This window comes from Macrobrachium nipponense, chromosome 41 (assembly GCF_015104395.2).
Source record: "Macrobrachium nipponense isolate FS-2020 chromosome 41, ASM1510439v2, whole genome shotgun sequence".
In the NCBI taxonomy this organism is placed as follows: Eukaryota; Metazoa; Arthropoda; class Malacostraca; order Decapoda; family Palaemonidae; genus Macrobrachium; species Macrobrachium nipponense.
The window spans coordinates 21,824,320-21,843,494 of record NC_061102.1 but is presented as its reverse complement, the minus strand read 5'-3'; the positions used below and the strand labels follow the sequence as shown (position 1 = coordinate 21,843,494).

The 19,175-nt window shown below is 35.9% G+C and overlaps 1 protein-coding gene across 1 annotated transcript in view; it reads right to left on the bottom strand.

The window, feature by feature from the left end:
* Nucleotides 1-270: 270 nt before the first annotated feature.
* The window catches only part of LOC135212586 (uncharacterized), a 74,789-nt gene continuing 55,884 nt past the window's right edge, over nucleotides 271-19,175 (bottom strand). The window contains exons 2-3 of the mRNA XM_064246130.1: nucleotides 13,012-13,540; nucleotides 271-1,885 (exon numbers count right to left, since the gene is read on the bottom strand). Of these exons, the coding sequence (XP_064102200.1) occupies nucleotides 649-1,885; nucleotides 13,012-13,540 (1,766 nt within the window). The 3' untranslated portion in view covers nucleotides 271-648. The remainder of the gene's footprint in view (nucleotides 1,886-13,011; nucleotides 13,541-19,175) is intronic.

The following is a 19,175-nucleotide window of genomic DNA, read 5'->3' as shown; positions in this document are numbered from 1 at the left end:
AATGTAGGCTAATCTAAGATTTAATTTATAAAATACTCATATATAATATATATATATAATATATATATATATATATATATATATATATATCAAGCTTGTACCAAAACATAATTCTCAAATATCACAGATAACTATGGTTCCTGCATTTATATCAGTTTTATTTATTTTTTACAATTTACCTATCTTTCATAGCTTGTCTAAAAACAATATCTATTTTTAAAACTTACACAGAATGACCTTATTGTTATTTATTGTAAAAAAAAATGAAAATTTACAAAATACTACTTTATTTACAGTTGAAATTACAATGCTTAAAAATATAAAGTAAAAAAGTTGCAACTTAGTATAAAGTTGCATGTATTATATAATTTATATATAAAGACAAAACTTAAATTCAATTAATAAATAACTGAATTTAATAAAACCTAAGGTTTATAAAAATGACACTATAATACTGTTACATACATATAATGCATAATAAAGATTTGTACATAATCTGCCACATAGAGCAAGAGGTAGGGGCACTCTGTGTTACTAGTAGAGTGCCAGTAGTGGGGAAACCATTTGGGATTCAAATATTTTAAGCATGCCCAAAGAAAATGTTACATAATACTATGTATGGGGATATGCACATACATTTGATAATAATTAGTTGGGAGAATGAATTGATTTCCTGAGCAAATTCATAATACCTTGGGCATAAGTAGTGGCAGTTTCTTTTGAAAGTTTCTGTGTGTAGTAATCAAGGGAATAACAAAAGCGACCCCGAAAAGTCTGCAGTGTATGCTGACAAAGTGTAGGCATGAAATGGCAAGAGACTGAACGCAGTACTTTGGTTGCCTCTACAACTTCACCCACACCTGGAAATGCTGTATGCAAATTTCCCATATTTGTCACTGTATAGTGGTTATCATTAGCAGAAGGCAATCCCAACCATGCTAACCATGAATTGTGCCTTATGAGAATAATCAGACGCTGACTCATAGGTTGTAATTTTAAAGGTCTCTTTTCTTCGACTAACATATGCTGGAGTCTTCTGTTTACATCCCTTGCATATTCCCAAAAAGAATGCAAATCCCGTCGTTTTGTGGGGAAACTGATATCTAGTAAGGATATGTGGCATCCAAGGGTATTTGGCTGTAGCTCTTGAGGCCAGTAACGTCTCATATTAATGGCTTGTTGTGACCACAGATAAGTTTCATCCAACTCCTCATCGCGGCTAATCATCATTTCATACATTGAGAGGTTTGCTGCAGCAGTGAAGGCTGAATTCAAAGTCACTCCTTCCATTTTACATCTGCTGATTAGCTTTTTTGTGGTGACTTCATCAAGTTCGTGCTGAAGTATGTGAGTTGCAGCTGCATTAGAAGCAGGCATTTTGTACCGACTTGTAAAATTTCTCACTGATACACCAAATGTTAATATCGCTGTATACAAACGTTTGAAGAACACACAGAGGAAAAACCACAAAGTATGAATTTGATCACCAAGTGCATCTTGGAGAGGCATAGCAAATGTACCTTCTTCCTTCATATCAACTTCTTTGCCCATTGAGAGGTCATTTAGAACCTTGAGAAATACATTGCAAAACTTCATATTTGATGTACCATCACTAGCATTGTGGTGGAAACCAAATATGCAAACATACTTGTGCTCAACTTCAACATCTTCACAATCTTCATTTTCACTTTTTGGGAGTGTTACGAATCGTGCAAACCACAAAGGTCCTTCCTCAAGGTTATAACGCCGATGAAGAAGGGATTCTACACTAGCTTCTATGTTATCAGTGACAAGTTCTTCCACGTCTAGTGTTGCTCGAGGAGATTCTTTCCACCACAGCTCTCCATCACGATGACTCAGTTTCATCCGCAAGTTGGGCATTTTCCTTTGGACAAGTATAGTAGTATATAAGAAACCTATCAAGTGATATAAGAATCTTGTGAATATTTTTGGGCAATATGTAAGAATTACAAAAGCCTTAACAAATAGAAAGTGAATATTGCTCAAGTTACTCTAATTTTACTTTAAAATATTATCCAGACTGAACTAAACATTTCTCAATCACACATTTTACAGAGGCTCAGGTTGAATTAACATCAAATAAAAAATTATGAATTAAAAAGCAAATAAAAAATAATGAATTAAAAAGAAGTCTTTATTGAAACAGGTCATCGAGTAAGTACTGATTTTTACTCTTCCATGGTCTTTTATTGTGTTCAGTATATACTACTGTACTGTAAGTGCTGTGAAAAGAAAACAAAATACAAGTACATTTAATAGTAAGATGTTTTAGTTCAGAGTCCTTTGCAGTAGTATATATGAAAGGAAAATATTGTTCATTATTTTTGCAAGAATTTAGACCTACAAAGCCTTCGATGAAAGTATCAGCAGAGAAAGAGAGAAAACACAAGAACTAAACTGCTTTGTACTCAATAGGATGAGTCCCTGGAGACAGTGTATTAAATACCTAGCTTCTTCTGAAAGGTGGACATTTTAGACGATAACCTGCCCTCACTCCCATAGAAAAAGAGAGAAAAAAAAAAGTTTTGCAGGAACTGAAAAATAGTTTAAACTTATAGTGTGCTGTAGGAGACTGCCAGGCTGCTCACAATGACTAGTTAGCTGGCCAATGAATGTGTTGTTAACTTATCTGCACAGTTAGTTTGACAATATAACAGGTATAGTATTTAAAATTCAAAATTTCTTCAAAGAATTCTGAAGCATTAAATCAACAACTGTATACCAATTGCTATTTGTAGACACTCACATAGGTACTTGATCTTCAAGTGATCAGCTTAAACAGATTGGAAGCAGGGATGTAATGCTTGATAATTTAAACTACGAAATGAGACCTTTGGTTAGAACTAAAAATTGAAATATATATTTATTAGACAAGGTTTAATTATGATCTATTTTGAACTATTATAAAAATTCAAATGGTGTTCCTTTATTTATAAGTTATGTAGTATTCAATTTTGTTCTTAGGAATTACACAAAAGAATACATACTGATCTTAAACAAAACTTGAAATTGGAGCCAAGCATTACCAGGCAATTAAATACAGTTTATATTAAAGATTAACTGGTGAGTACCCATCAAATGCTCCAATGTGCTTTGATAGGCAGCCTACAGGACTCTGTTGTTAGACTTACCCATACATCATTTTTAGGATGACAAAACTGGGATGATTAAATAGAAAAAAATCCAGTTCAGTCTCTGGGTTAATTTAAGAGACCAAATCCAGTTCAATACTATTGGATGAAGCTGCCAATGAACTTCACTTCTCAAGAGACAAATCAGCAGCTTCTCAAATAGAGGTAGGCTGAACTTTATAAAGAAACATGAGAAAGCAGAGAAAGCCATATTTCAGATGATGAAGGTGGTTGCCAACACTCAAGCAGTATCTGAAGTATCTGATAGCAACACCCACATTAATATCTAAAGGACAGGCTGAGAGCAATATGGCCTTACGACTGAAATCTAAGAAAATTCAAGGTGGAAGAAGTAGTGATGGAAAGGTTTCCAATGTGACAAAATTCTTTAGCTTTAACTCCACCAGAATAAAAAAAAGTGCAGAGAAACTCCTCTACTCATGAAAAATAAAAATCATACTCTCAATGTTGTCTGATAAGCGTACTGCATACTGTCAACCCCTGCCTATTTGCGGTTCCAAACTCGCGGACTCACCTATTCGCTGTTTTTTTTCCTGGAATGTATATACCCATTATTAGTGGAAAATTTGCATATTTGAGGCATTTTTCATAAAGAAATATTCACTGATTAATGTATTTTCATATAATTTTCATGACTAAATGCATTTTTGTTATAAAACTATTGAAATACTCAGATTTTTTGTTTTTTTAACTTTCAAAATAGGCAGTTATAAGCAATTTCTGTGGGGTTTCAAGTAGGCAGTCCCCGGTTACGATGGGGGTTCCGTTCTTAAGACGCGTCGTAACCCGAAAATCGTCATAAGCCGGAACGACGTTGGAAAAATGTCTTAAACTAATAAAAAGTTATAAAAACCTTACTTGTAATCCTTTGGTTACACTATATGTTGTTTCCTGTAGTTTTATGTACAATCTGGAGTTATTTTCATAAAAAAAATGCTGGTTCTTGAAGGTAAAAACTATTGTAATCCTCTGGTGACACTACATTCTTGAAGTTTTATGTACAACCTGGAGTGATTTTGCCAAATCTTGAGGGCTACAAGAACAGTTGATTACTATTTACGTATCATATAGACTAATTAAAGTAAACGTATCTTTAAATAGGCTTATATATTAGTATCAACAAAACATTTACTGGCATGAGTCAGAGGCCGTTTAATGAAACGAACACTTCTCTGTCCTATCTGTTCAGAAAATAAACGTTACGTCAATCCCCAAGACCATTGTTGCCAAGACGCCTCTCTCTCTCTCTCTCTCTCTCTCTCTCTCTCTCTCTCTCTCTCTCTCTCTCTCTTCTTGAGGGCTACAAGAACAGTTGATTACTATTTAGTATCATATAGACTAATTACAGTAAACGTATCTTTAAATAGGCTTATATTATTAGTATCAACAAAACATTTACTGGCATGAGTCAGAGGCTGTTTAATGAAACTAACACTTCTCTGTCCTATCTGTTCAGAAAATAAACGTTACGTCAATCCCCAAGACCATTGGCAAATGGTCTCATTTGCCAAGACGCTCTCTCTCTCTCTCTCTCTCTCTCTCTCTGATCAAAACGTACTGGATAATGTCTCTCTTTGGATACTTGGAATTTGCGTTGTAATCTAACCAGAAACTTAATTTTGTTATTATTACTGGAAACAAGCAATGATTTTTTCATTATTTGCGCTTTTGGACTGTTGTAAACTTTGCGCATCCAAGCTAGTATTCATTCGCTCGGAAACTAGTTCCACATATGAGGAGTCACTAAAAAAATTCGAAAAATACGACATAAAAAGTGTCGAAAATCATCATAACCTCAAAATTTTTGTTGTAATCTAACCAGAAACTTATTTTTATTAATATACTGTGCTAAACTATAACGAATTTTTATCAAAGTATGCGTTTTTTAAAAGCGTCGTTAACTCGGAGCGTGGAAGACACACCTCTCTCTCCTCTCCTCTCCTCTCTCTGCTCTCTCTATCTCTCTTCTCCTCTCTCTTCTCTCTCTCTCTCTCTCTCTGAGAATTTGCGTTGTAATCTAACCAGAAACTTAATTTTGTTATTATTACTGGAAACAAGCAATGATTTTTTCATTATTTGCTTTTGGACTGTTATAAACTTTGTGCATCCAAGCTAGTATTCATTCGCTCGGAAACTAGTTCCGCACATGAAGCGTCCCTAAAAAACATTGAAAAATACGACATAAAAAGTCGAACATCATCATAACCTCAAAATTTTTGTTGTATTCTAACCAGAAACTTATTTTTATTAATATACTGTGCTAAACTATAAAGGATTTTTATCGTATGCTTTTTTTAAAAGCGTCGTTAACTCGGAGGGTCGCAGCGTCAGCGTCGTAACGTCGGAACAAAGGGCGGATTTTTCAATGAATATTTAAGAAAAAGCGTCGTAACCTCGGAACGTCATAAGCCGGAGCCGTCGTAACCCGGGGACTGCCTATTTGCAAATTTCAGGTATTCATGAAGGAGGGGCCAGCCCAGTTGTGGTATGCATCCCCGTGAATACCAGGGTCAACTGTAGTATAAATCTGAAAGACGCTGATAAAATATGTGCATGTGGCATCTAAACTGCATATCCATAATCACAAGATGAATGATAAACATAATCTTTTTGGATATGTAAAAATGCAGCAAAATTGTCTGCAAATACCTTGAGAAACCATGCAGTCACAATTTTTGTTCCTTAAGCATTTTGTATCTCAAGTCCTCTATGAAATATGTAGTCTTTATAGTGAAAGATTGGGGGGGCACAAGGTGATAATCATCTCTAGGTGACTGTATCTGTTGGCTTAGCAGACTGGAGGTTCATGCCAAGTCTCTACTTCATTTTACACTTTCCCACATTTAAAGGCCATGATGTCCAGGGCCTGTTACTAGCCCAAGGCTCACTTAATGTAAACCAACCAAATGGCTTGGATGTCAGCTATACTTAAACTGTCTCGAATGAGTGATGCACTGCAGTTGAGAAAACAATAAAATTCAAGAGTAGATAATCCAAGGAAACATGGTATGCCCCCACTATCCGGGACAGATTCAAGTATTAAGCACTAACCATAGTCAAATCATTGCTTGTGCAATCTGTCTCTGAAATAAAGAAGATACCCCACCTCCTCAGATAACAAATCAATTTTACAACTGACAGAGCAGAGATGTTGAGAAAGCACAAAGATTATGTTATAAACCTGAAAATTAAAGTACGTCTTGTGAGTTTGATTAAACTATCAACAGAGGGCATGGTTGGAAAAGGTAGGAAAAGGGAAAAGCAACAATGCTGTGTCCAGATCTTTAAGAGTGCAAAGACATACGTAACAATAATTCTCTGTAATAAAAACAAGGGGTTAGAGAATGAGGTTATGCCAGTCTGTGACTCATAGGGGTTACTGAGGTTATGCCAGACAGTGACTCATATAGGTTATTTAACGATCAACTCAAGATCATAATATGATCAAAGAGCTTAATAGATCAGGTATTCAAAATGCAGTTTTTATTTTATATGAATGGGAGATGGAAAATTTCCCTAACAGGCAAGTAAATTCTGCAATACATGATGTCAAAACTTGGATATTCATGGTGTAAATACTGTAATAGCTGTTTTTATGGCTACTTTATTTTAAGCTGCTGCAACATCCCCCCTGGCCTTCCTAAAACAAAAAAGATGATTTTCAATGCTGAAGATACTACTCGGCAATAAACTAAAGTATGTGGTTTGTAAGACAGCTGTTGGAATAATCCTAATGTCTGTATACAGTCGACCCCCGGTTTTCACTAGTACTACTTGAAAACTCCTCTTAAATTGCTTAGAACTGCCCAATTTGATAAAAAAAAAAAAAAAAAAAAAAAAAAAAAAAAAAAAAACTTATACCTGAGTATTTCAATAGTTTTATCATAAAAAGTGCATTTAGTCATTCAAATGATATGAAAATAGTACGGTAATTAGTGAATATTTCTCAGTGAAAAATATATACTGCAAATAGGTGAGTTTTCCGTGAATATGCATACCTATATGTTCCATAGAGAAATCCCTGAATAGGTGTCCGCGAATCTGGAACCGTGAGCGGGCGGGGATCGGCTGTAATTTGGCGTGAAATATGAATCTTAATCACCAGATGATGTCTTTATAGGAGTGAAAGGACTACCCTCAAGTCAGCAGTGATCATAATCGAACAGAATGTTCAAACCAATTGATGCCAAGGACAATCTCCCCAAAAATAAAAGAATAGTTGTTAACTTAATGAAGTTTAGTAAAGAACCCTTTCAAAATCAAAGAAAGTTTAGGTAAGAATACTTCTGAAAGTATAGTACAGTACATACCTGAAAGTAATAAAATACGAAAAGATCCACCTACGTACAGGACAGAGGTATCTTAAGAGTAATATTTCCAAGGTTATTTGAAATTTTTTACAAACATCAACAGATTGCATTGGAAGAGAAAGTCCTACACAAACATTCAGCGTAAACATAGAAACCAATTGGCCTTCTTGTAATATCTAATCAACCAGCTTTTATATTAAACTTGAGAATTCTGCAACTAACATAGTAAATTTACACTAAGTTAAAGTAGTAAAACAATATTTATAAATTCAAAATATCTGTTTCATAAGTTTGGGAGATTGTCAGATCTATGTAGTATAGAAAGAAGCAAACTTGCAGACAATGATGCAAAACATATGTGCACAAAAAAAGCAAATGGTGGAATGTCTATTTACACAAAAAATAAACCAACTGACAGCTGAGAGATGGTCAGACTAGCAGCAAGCTACATTAAAAAAAATAATATTATTAAGAGTGAATAAATGCAATGTAGTGCATGAAAAAGGAAAATGCAAAGAATTAAGTTTTATTCAACAATCATACTTCTATAGTACATTATGATTGTTGAGTGATATTAACAGCTGTGGGAATTTCTGAAGTTTATCAGGCATACTACAGTACTAGATTTTGCTGATCATAATATCTTGTACTGCATAAAATTTTAAAATAGAGATACAGTATGTGTATTACTGTAAGCAATCTATGTACATAATAGGTGGTAGTGTAAATACTTATTTCACATACATACATCTGTTAGACATATCTTCACCAAGTAAGTTATTAAACTGCACTGGAAAGCAGTAGTGCATAATGTTATTGTACCTGTTTAGTATTCCTACCAGACCATTGAGGCATAATGCTTCTCAAAAGGATTTGTGTTAAATGAGGAGTAAAATTAAAATTATACATGGCAAAAGTGGTGAGAGTGAGTGAACAGAATGAAAGTAAATAAAGAAAAGAGTAACACAGCTGAGAACTGAACAGATGCCAACAAATGTTTAGTATGTACTGCCTGCACTGCACTATGCATGGCAGGCTTTAGATGGTAACCTTTCATGGCTTAAAATTTTATATACAGGTAAGACCTGAAAATTATTAGTAATAACCCAACAAAGATAGTATTACAGCTACAACACCTGACTGAAGCTGAGCACTTCAGCCAGCTTACAGAGGAAATGCAATTTGATCCAGAACCAGTACTTGAGGCACCATATCCTTGCCAAGATGTGTACTATAGTGAACCTCCTCTGAAACATAACATGGATACCTCTATCTATCTATCTATCAAAGTGCCATGTCTTGGACATTGGCGGTCATTTGCCTCCCACCTCTGTCGATCTCTAGCCACTTGTATTAGTTGATTTACAGTATAATCTCCATCCAAGTCTCCCACCAAGCTGTCCAAGTATTTTACTGTCTACCTCCCGCTCTCCTCCCTTCTATCCTTCCAGTAAGGCACAAATGCTCTATCTTCTCACTTCTTATTATATGTCCAACAAAATTCATTTCTCTTTTCCTTATTTCTCTTACAAGGGCTCTCTGTGTTCCAATTCTTGCTAACACCTCATTTGTCACTATCTGTCCATGATATTCTCAGCATTCTTCTCTAAAACCACATCTCTGCTGCATTCAACTTGGCTTTCAATTCCCTGGTGACTGTCCAGCTCTTTAATCCATAAGTGAGGGTGGACCACACATACATTTTCAGAGCTTTTGTTCTTGTTTGATTTCCAATTCTGTTATTTGTTAAAAGGTTTATCATAATCTTAAAGGAGTTTCTCACCTAAAAGTATTATGTATGCACCATAGAGAGGGACTGATATCCATGGTTTGCAGGCTGTACTTAATGTAAGTGCTACCAGTGACATCATCTACCATGTTAACTTCCAGGTATTTTTGTTCCACTATTGGAATATGGCCACTTTATGGCTCTTATCCTTTTTGCAACTTATACTCGTTCTGACTCTCCTGGGTTAAATCACTGAGTTAAATATTCATCTGTAAGACTTTCATATGCAAAGAAACATTTTATAACTCAGGTCCTACAGTGCATTTGAGGTAGTTGACATTTGTTTTGATCTCGTATAAACTCTCAACTTTCTCCAGTGTAGTATACCACGATGGCAAAACCTTTCTGCATGAGAAGGATTACTAGGATATACAGAGGAACCCCGCCTAATAGCAGTTTTGGATTTGCTCTGTGGAACATATATTCACATTATTTGCAGAAAATTCACCTATTCGCGGTATTTTTCAGTGAGAAATATTCCCTAATTACTGCATTTTCATATAATTTTTATGACTAAATGCACTTTTTGTGATAGAACTTAAAATACTCAGGTTTGTGTCGTTTTTTTTTTTAAATATCAAAATAGGCAGTTCTAAGCAGTTTTTGAGAGGTTTTAATTTTTTTGCAGAATTTAGCTATTAATAAATCTAAACAGCACAGGCTGTGCATAAGTAGTGACAGACAAAAGGAACTTGATGACAAAGCTGGAGAAAGACGAGCAATTTACTGGGATCAATTTTCACACAGGACTGTCTAGAGAGCCTGAGACTGCACTATTTTCTTGAAAGAATTGATTGAGGAGTCTAGAAATTGTCCAAAACTGAATGAATATCTCAGCTTTCAGTGTTACCACTTTGAGAAAATATGGGTTACTCTGGACAGCTCAATTCTCAACTAGTTATGTAATCATCTTTACATAATTCAATACTACAAGCATCAACCATGAGCAAAGGTCAGGAAGAAATCCTTTTGCAAGGGACCATATACATAATCTGAAGTTATGAACTAGGGTCACTTTTAGGCAGGAATGCTGATGGAATGGTAATGCAAATGGAATTGAGTCTTACCACAACAAAAAACAGAACTGGCTGGCAATTGTCAAAAGTAATCTTGGAGCATTGCTAACATGAGTTAGTTAGCTTCATGTAGGAACCAAGATTGCTAACATGAGTTAGTTAGCTTCATGTAGGAATTCAGTCTCAAAAACGATTCAGGAATGATCAGCATTATGTCAATAATTTACATTCACTTCATATGGATGGAGAGGGCAAATGAGAGGCCGCTGCTTTTTAAATAAGACTATAAAACTGGGTGCTACACCAGCTAGTATTCATAAAAAATAGCAACTAATCATCATCATCATCATCATCATCATATTGCCTATGTTGGGTCTTTTTGTGTTTTCACGAACACAATTTAATCTCCTCTCGTACTCATGATACAAAGGAAAATCAAGTCACAGTGACGTCAGAGAGCTAAAGGAGTAACAACGACTGGAACTAGAACAAAGATTAAAAAATACAGCACAATAATGAAAATTTCTACTGGTATAAAAATAACTGGAAACAAGAAGGTGAAGAAACAAAAGTAGGAGATGCCATTATAAACAATGATTAAACAAAAAGGAGGGTTCAGTAAGGTCATTAAGCAAAGTACTTATTATAAGGGAGCCATCAACAACAGGAATCTGTCACTTTCAAGGTGGCTACGCGTGTTACTAATTTTTTTTTTTTTTTTTTTTTTTTTTTTTTTGGTGAGAAGTTCCAAGAATATACTATATCAAGAAAAGGTGATAGTTTTTAAAAATCTTATTAGTTTGCCTTTGAAAGTAATTTTTTCTGAGTAATTACATTAATGTTGCAAGAAGGATTATCTACTAAAACATAGGCTAGGTATTGGAGGCATTTAAGCACACTGAAACAACATTCTCACTTTACAAATTCAGTAAATTAAACTAGTTTTATTCAATAATATTCCTTGACTTGACCGTCATACTATAAAGGATTTTTGACATATAACATGTCGAACAGGCTACTTGAAATTAAGTACCTAAGCTTAATTAAGTAATGAAAACCGAGCCAGTGACAATGCAAACATTTTAACTTAACATCATTTTCCTCCAATAAAAAAAATATTTTTCAAGAGTTTTCAGTTATTCAAATATTGGAACAATGTGCTCGGCGACTAAGGAGACAAAATGTACGTTAAAAAATGTTACAAGGGCGGATAAAATAAAAAGGATTACTATTTCCTCAGTGCGCCATCATCGCCGTTCTCTATAAATCTAAAATTAGAAAACGCCGTTCTCTATAAATCTAAAATTAGAAAACGTTGAATCGTAAACTATACTTAGATGCCTTATTAAAGCGCATCCAGTGTCTTGGAACACAACGTGAGTTAACAAATTTCCCAAATCAGCAATAGAGAAAATCAACACAGAACTGGGTGATTTTCCATGAAGCTTTGCAAGATCGGTTACTTTGGCTCCCGAGAGAGTTCTGCGGGCCTGTAGCGATACAATCTCCAGGTGGAAGGAACACAATCTGACCTTGTCAGATATACTGAGGTTGTTCGCAAACAGGATAACCAAGGGCAGCTTGTGACTACTGAAGTACTGAGCATCCGATTAAAGCAGCCCGTGTCCATTGGGCAGGTGTTCTCAGGTTTGTCCTTCCTTTCAGTATTAGTTTTCTGTCAGGACTTCATAACTGTCCGTAAATACATTACAGTATGTGTGTGAAATAATGTATGCACGTATACATGTGCGCACGTAAGCATACTTCTTAAAACTGGCTATACAGCACATTTAAGAAACTGAAATACAACCGGACCTCTTGAAAGAATAATCAAAGCATACTAATTTCAATAACACGCAGGAGAGGAGGCCCTAAACATCAGCAATCAAAGGAATATAGACGAATTTTTTTCAAACATTCTTGAGTCTTTATTCTTATTTCTAATTCGGACTCAAATTACTTGGTAGGCTACAGATTTTTAAGTTTTCGCTATTGAGTGTTCAACGCATGTTCTTTTCGTTTAGTGATTCTCGACAAACAGCTTTTAAAGCATTTAATTACCGTACATTTTTAAATATAGCATGTTATTTATTTTGTCATGCATTGAAAACATCCAGAAATTAAGTTGATGCTACTATGTAAACTATCTCAAATGGCTGTGATTTACACTTCGGTCTATGCAGGGGCGCAAGCCCTTTGAATAATTACCAAAAATTAACTTACTTGTTAACATGAAAATTGGGATTATCATAGAGTACTTGGCCTGCTCTAAGTTTTATTCATAACTTACCGTTGGTAACAAAACGCATGTCCACTAATTCAAAGGGTTATTATTATTACATAGGAGTAAGGAGAGAGAGAGAGAGAGAGAGAGAGAGAGAGAGAGAGAGAGAGAGAGAGAGAGCCTATTTACAGGAGTATTTCACATGCATAGTATTAAAATAAAAACTAAGAGAAAAATAAAGTCTGAGGTTGATGACCTGATCTTTGCTTGGAAGATGAAAGCAGATTTGGCAGAAGGCAGTCAGTAAAGTGTCCTTCATTTGGTGTCAGATCAGCGGAAGATGGTTCTAAACGGTCGTGAGACAGTACTGTCACTCAGTCACTCTTCTCAAATGAGTTAAATTACACGTCACAGACAGTGGGCCTGACAACAACACCGTGCAGCACAGACTCCGCCTAGAAGAATGCTGTACCGTGCTGTGTAAAAAAGAACCGTATACCTGTACATGATTTCAGCTGCGTGTTGAATCAATTCAAAATCCAATGGTGCCTTGGAACTGAGCCAAAGGGCGTATACAGTAGTCATGCAGCCATAGTCATGGGCCTTTGACATACACCTTTCGGCATACCCTAGAGGTCTCACCCATCTCTCGTGAGGCTGATGGCTTTTGGTATGACTCGACTGCGTCAGAGTTGACGGTACGTGGCCATTGAGACCAGTTGCATAGCCATTTGCGTAGCCATTAGCATGGCCGTTGGCAAAGCCATTAGCATGGCCGTTGGCACAGCCGTTTGCATAGCCATTGGCAAAGACTTTGGTGTGGCCGTTGACAAAGCCGTTGGACTGGTCACTCTTGAGGGTCGTACAGGGCGATGTTCCATTGGGGATCGTTTGGTTACCGGAACCGGCGTAACATCTGAATTTAGCGTTGGCTTTGTGGTCGTGCAGAGAAGACAGAGACGGCGGTCTTAGGACAGGGCTGTTGTTGTTGTCTACCAGTAGAGCTTTCTGTCCACTGTCAACAGCAGCTGCAAAAGAAAACGCGATGAGACACTTGAAAATTTCAGGTAAAACTTAATATTAAAAGGAATTTTGAGAATGAAACTCACCGAGACTACCTAGAAGGTACTGCAGCATTCTGGCCCTTGGAGAGATTTAAGACGCTGGGATATATGAAATCCTTTTGACATTAGACAGCAGCCGCTTGGGCGAAAGAACAAGGATTCAACTTCACAGATAAATTCAAAATCCTCTACACCAAAACACATCCGAAACGAGTATCAAGGAGGCACAACATACTCGTACGGGCAACTAAATCCACTGAAGAAAGGTGACTGAAGCCAATGTTTCCCCAGAGGATTAAGGTTGAACTTTTGTTAAAAACCTTCCATTTTAATTATTCCTTGATCATTTACATCTGAAGCGCAGAGCACACTTCAGCAACTCTTGGGTGTCGTACTTCACATGTCATAAAATATCAATTACATGAAAAAATAAGACCTTTTAAATCTAATGTAGTGAAATTATGTTATACAATGGTCCTTCAAGCTCTATGTCTTTGGTATCTTTTGTTTATTTACAAGAAACGTAACTAATACGATTTAATGCTTCATTTTGATATTTTGGTGAACTGAACCACGTTTCCAATGCTGACAAAGGTTTTGGGAAGTCACATAGCTACCGGCCAGAACATTTCAAGTTATTTACTGTTGTCAAGATGAAGCAGTCGCCTTTCATGCATTAGAAAGGGCATTTCGCAATGGTCAAATAATAAACTATCAACACTAAAACACAGTAGTAAAATTTTACGCTCCTGAAATTCAACATTTCATTTTACTGGTGGTACAGCAATGATAATGGAATAAAAGTAGTCATAAAACACTGACAATTTAAATAACTTTTAAGACGTTCAACTCAGCCGGATAAAGAACTCGCGATCACGATTTCACAGGAGAATGAACATATTTAGGAAAAAGAAATATTTGTACACAAGCTCACTATTAGTCACTGTAGCTGCTAAGGGCAAAACTTTTCGATTAAATGTCTACGCCTAGGAGTATCCCCTCTACAATAACATTCTCTCTCTCTCTCTCTCTCTCTCTCTCTCTCTCTCTCTCTCTCTCTCTCTCTCTCTCTCTCTCTCTCTCTCTCTCTCTCTCTCGAGTACGGAATTGTCGGACTAAGGGTTTCGCTAAGTTGCAGAGGTTCGTCTGAGTGTTAAATTATGCGAAGCTACTGGAGCAGTAATTACCTACACCGACACACACATATATACACACTTTAAAAAACTGATTACAATTAAGAAAACACGTTGAAAATACAATAAAAAAAAAACTTCCAATCAATCCTCTTGACTCTTCTTAGGTCCTACAAAAGACGGTAGGTCGCAATTCTGACTCAAGGATTCGCACACACAAACAGAGCCCTTCATAGACGGCGGCCTATTGACCTTTCAAGGTTGAGTCACAGATGCAAGTTTTGTGAAAGTAGTCGCGTTCCTTACCTCATTGCTAGGGAGTCCTACAGAAAAAAAAAGTAACTCACCAAGAAAAAACAAACAAGTAAACTTAAGTTCACTCATTCCACAAGATCGCCAGAGCTTTGAAAAAAAAAACTGGTTTTAACGAGTTTGTTTTTGTTTATATTTAATTCGGAATCAGTAATATAAAATATCATATACTTTATTTATCTTCAGCGACCAACGTATTTTACAAGAATATGTTCATAATTTAAATATCAACTTAACTTAGGGTGTTCATACTTATATTAATTGTATGATGACATCATCTAACAAGAACTATGGAAGCAATAATAATAATTAGCTACAGCTTTGAAAATTGCTTTAAAAAACGGGATAATGCCACACTATTGTCACGGGTATTTACCGCTTAAGATAGCTCCATCCATAATTGGGGATGTTCTTGGCAGCATGGGAATTTTCTTAACGGTATATTCATTATCGTAACTAAACTAAAGGCTGCAAGGGAATATCCTAATCCAGGCATGATAACTCATATGGAGGTATGCTGCTAAATAAAATGAATGCAATCCATCCAGTAGTTTTTGCAGAGGTTTCTCTCTCTCTCTCTCTCTCTCTCTCTCTCTCTCTCTCTCTCTGAGACTGCAGTGATGTTAAAAAAACTAGGTGGCGACTTTTAACGTTTATTCCCACTGACTGTTTTTCGAGATTGAAGTCCGGAGAGGAATCGTAATAAGCAAAACATCCACAAGAAAAATGTAACCACACATTCGTAACTACACATTCAGTTGAGAGTTACATGCAGTGAAACGGTAGTTACTGTAAGCAGTTTTGTAGCAGCCTCTCCACAAAATGCGAACACCTTTAGGGAGTGTGTTCTTTCATATCATTATAGTCACACCTGTCTCATTTGATTCCAGGTGATTTATTCAAGCGACGGTACATGAATGTTTTTCATAATTTAAATCTACATCGTAAACTTATATTTCCCACCAGCACGCCTACATCTTGAACACGACTGTGCAAAAACGCAAACTTAGAGGCACATTTCCCAACATGAAGCAATAATTAGCAACTAGGATAGCGTTAAAAAAACACCTTGCGCAGAATGGAAGACGTTCCAATAACGGCGAAAATAATGGGATAAGAAAAAACAAATCAAGAGGATCCTAACGACAGCGCTGAATGAAAGCCCTTTCCATTTCCTCATTTCTCACGTGCATTATACGTGACAGTGAAAAGTCGCAAGCAAAGGTCCAAGCAGTCACAAGCAGATTTCCTGCGGCTAGGGTACATCACCCTTTCCCTTTTTGATAAACGATGTTCGCCCTCTAGCATGACGTACTCAATTTCCGTCCGCATGTTGGAATGGAATTCACCCGAGTCCTTTCACTTTCTTTATCCTCTCGCGAGGTGTTCCCCGGGGCGGCTCAATAGTACCTGCGCTGTCAACATGGTCTACTTTACCGGACGACACTCCCATGTCCTATTCGCGTTGCTTTACGTTGGTTGGGACGCGGGAAGTTTTATTTTGGCTTGATTTTCCGGCTTGTCTCGTTCTTCGACACCCCAATAAAATACAAAACCCCGCCCCCCCAACCTAACACACATATATAGTATGTATGGATGTATGTATAGCTGAATTACGAAAGTATGGAACGTGATGACGATAAATAAAGACAAATTCCACGAAGAACACAGAAACAATGGAATACATTCGATTTGGTTTCTTCCCTTGGTTCCTTTGACTGAGCCAAGAGATACTTACTTATATCAGATATATATAGATGAGAGTGAGAGTAGATGAGATATGAGTAAGAGATAGAGAGCTAGACAGAGATATGATAGTATAAGATAGAGATGAGGATTAGATAGACCAGAGGAGATAGATGAGATAAGAGAGGATATATAGATCAGAAATATATAGATATCGAAAAGAAGAGTATATATAGATAAAGTTAAGAGATAGAGATATAGTAGATATATAGAAAGAAAGAGAGGATGAGAAGAGAGATAGAGAGAGAAGAGAGCGAGAGAGAATCGAGGAGATAGACAGAGATAGTTAGGTATATGAGATCATAGAGAGGATAGGTATACAGCAGATACACAGTAGAGAGAGTATAGAGAGAGATAGAGAGAAGAGATACAGATAATAAGAGAGAGAGAGATAGGAGCTAAGAGTAGTTGAGAACAGGATGAGGAGAGACAGAGATAGAAGATAATAGATCTATCGAGATGAGATTTATTAGATAGATAGAGATATTAGAGGGATGACTAAGAGAGAGCGATAGATAGGAGAGAGGTAGATAGAGAGTAGGATGAGATCACTTAACTAGCTAGATAGACGGAGATAGATATGAATACTAGGAGACTGGATATTATAGATATAGATATTTTAGATATATAGGGAGACATATATAGAGATATGATATTATATATACGAATATAGATATATTACTAATATGGTATGGATAGACGAAGATATCTATATATATTACTATGATAGAGAGATAAATATAGAGATTATAATAGAGATAGAAGACTACAGATAATTAGATATAGATATATATACTATATATATATATATATATAGTATATATATATATATATATATATATACTTATATATCATATATAGATATATATATATATAAATTATATTATTGTGACAAATTTCATAGATCGGTTCGTTCTCACCCGCAAGTTAAACTAAAATAATTTGATTTGGGAAAACGGCAGCCATTCTTTAGAAATATCAGCTGAGTTTTAGTAACCGCGGGAAACCCAAAACCCGCCAGCTAGAGATAGGAAGTTCCCCAGTTGGGGGAAGAGAGTCTTTTATCAGCTGTAGGGACGTATCTCAAAAGGGAAGGGTGTAGGCGAGATTGGTACTTCTTAGACCTATACCTTAAGCTCTCTTTCCTGTGCCCCTCTGCTGGCTGTATGCTTGTTTTCCAGGATTTGCCTTTGATCGTGGGGGTTAAGCTGACCTCCAACCCCCAAGCAACCCAACTGAATTCTGTCTCAGTCGGCTGCGAGACGTGATCTCGGACAGAGGTCAAATTACCTGCCTTCCTGTTAGGCCTACCCAGGCGTGAGTGGCGCGCCGATGACCCAGGCCTCAGACAAAGGGGCCCCCTATACTTTCCTACAAAGAGCCAACATTTTTTCTTCAAAGGTCCACACTGAACACGACATCCAGTACGGTCTTATTTTGGAACAGCATATTGCCCAGTCTCTCCCGGACCTATTATCATTGTGATCCTCACTCTCCCAATTCAATTTCCCAGCAACAAAAGGAATTCATCCCTTTGTTCCCTCTCTGCCTCATGGGCCCGCATGCTTCCCCCCCTTGTGTGATCGGTCCCAGACCAATGGAGTCATTGCATACTTCAGTGAAACCTGAAAAAAGTTCCTTCTCCCCAGTATTGGAGAATTAATTAATCAAGCAAGAAGTCATTTTCCTTTTATCTCGTTTTAATCTGGGATTCTTTTCCAGATTCCATGAGTCACGTGCCGTTCTCTCTGCCGCAAGTGTGCATTAACCCAAGTGAATGAAAATCAGCTTTAATTGAATGAGACTATAAGCCCCAACGTGGGGGCCATATCATTTAACTTTTCTCCAGGCCAGCACGGGCCTTTTTGTAAATAATAGTTTAAAGTAACGAGCTGAGTTTTTTCTGGCGCTTCCCTCTAAAGAAAGTTTACGGTAAGTTCAAGCAATTCCCTCTTGAATCCCCTCCCAAATTACTTTCCGTTTACGTATCTAGTCTCTCAAAGGCCCTATAAGTACTAACAATATTATATAAATACTATATATAATATAGGACTATAACATATATATCCATATTATATATATATATATTATATATATATATGTATATATATATATATTATATATGTATATATATGTATATTATATTATAATTATATATATATATATATATATCTATTATATAATATGATATATATATATATATATATATATATATATAAGTATATATATATTATATATATATATATCTATTATATATATATGTATATATACTATAAGATATATATATATATATATATATATATATTATAATATATATACATATATATATATATAATATAATATATATATATATATATATATATATATATGTATATATCTCTATATATATATAATATATAATATAATAT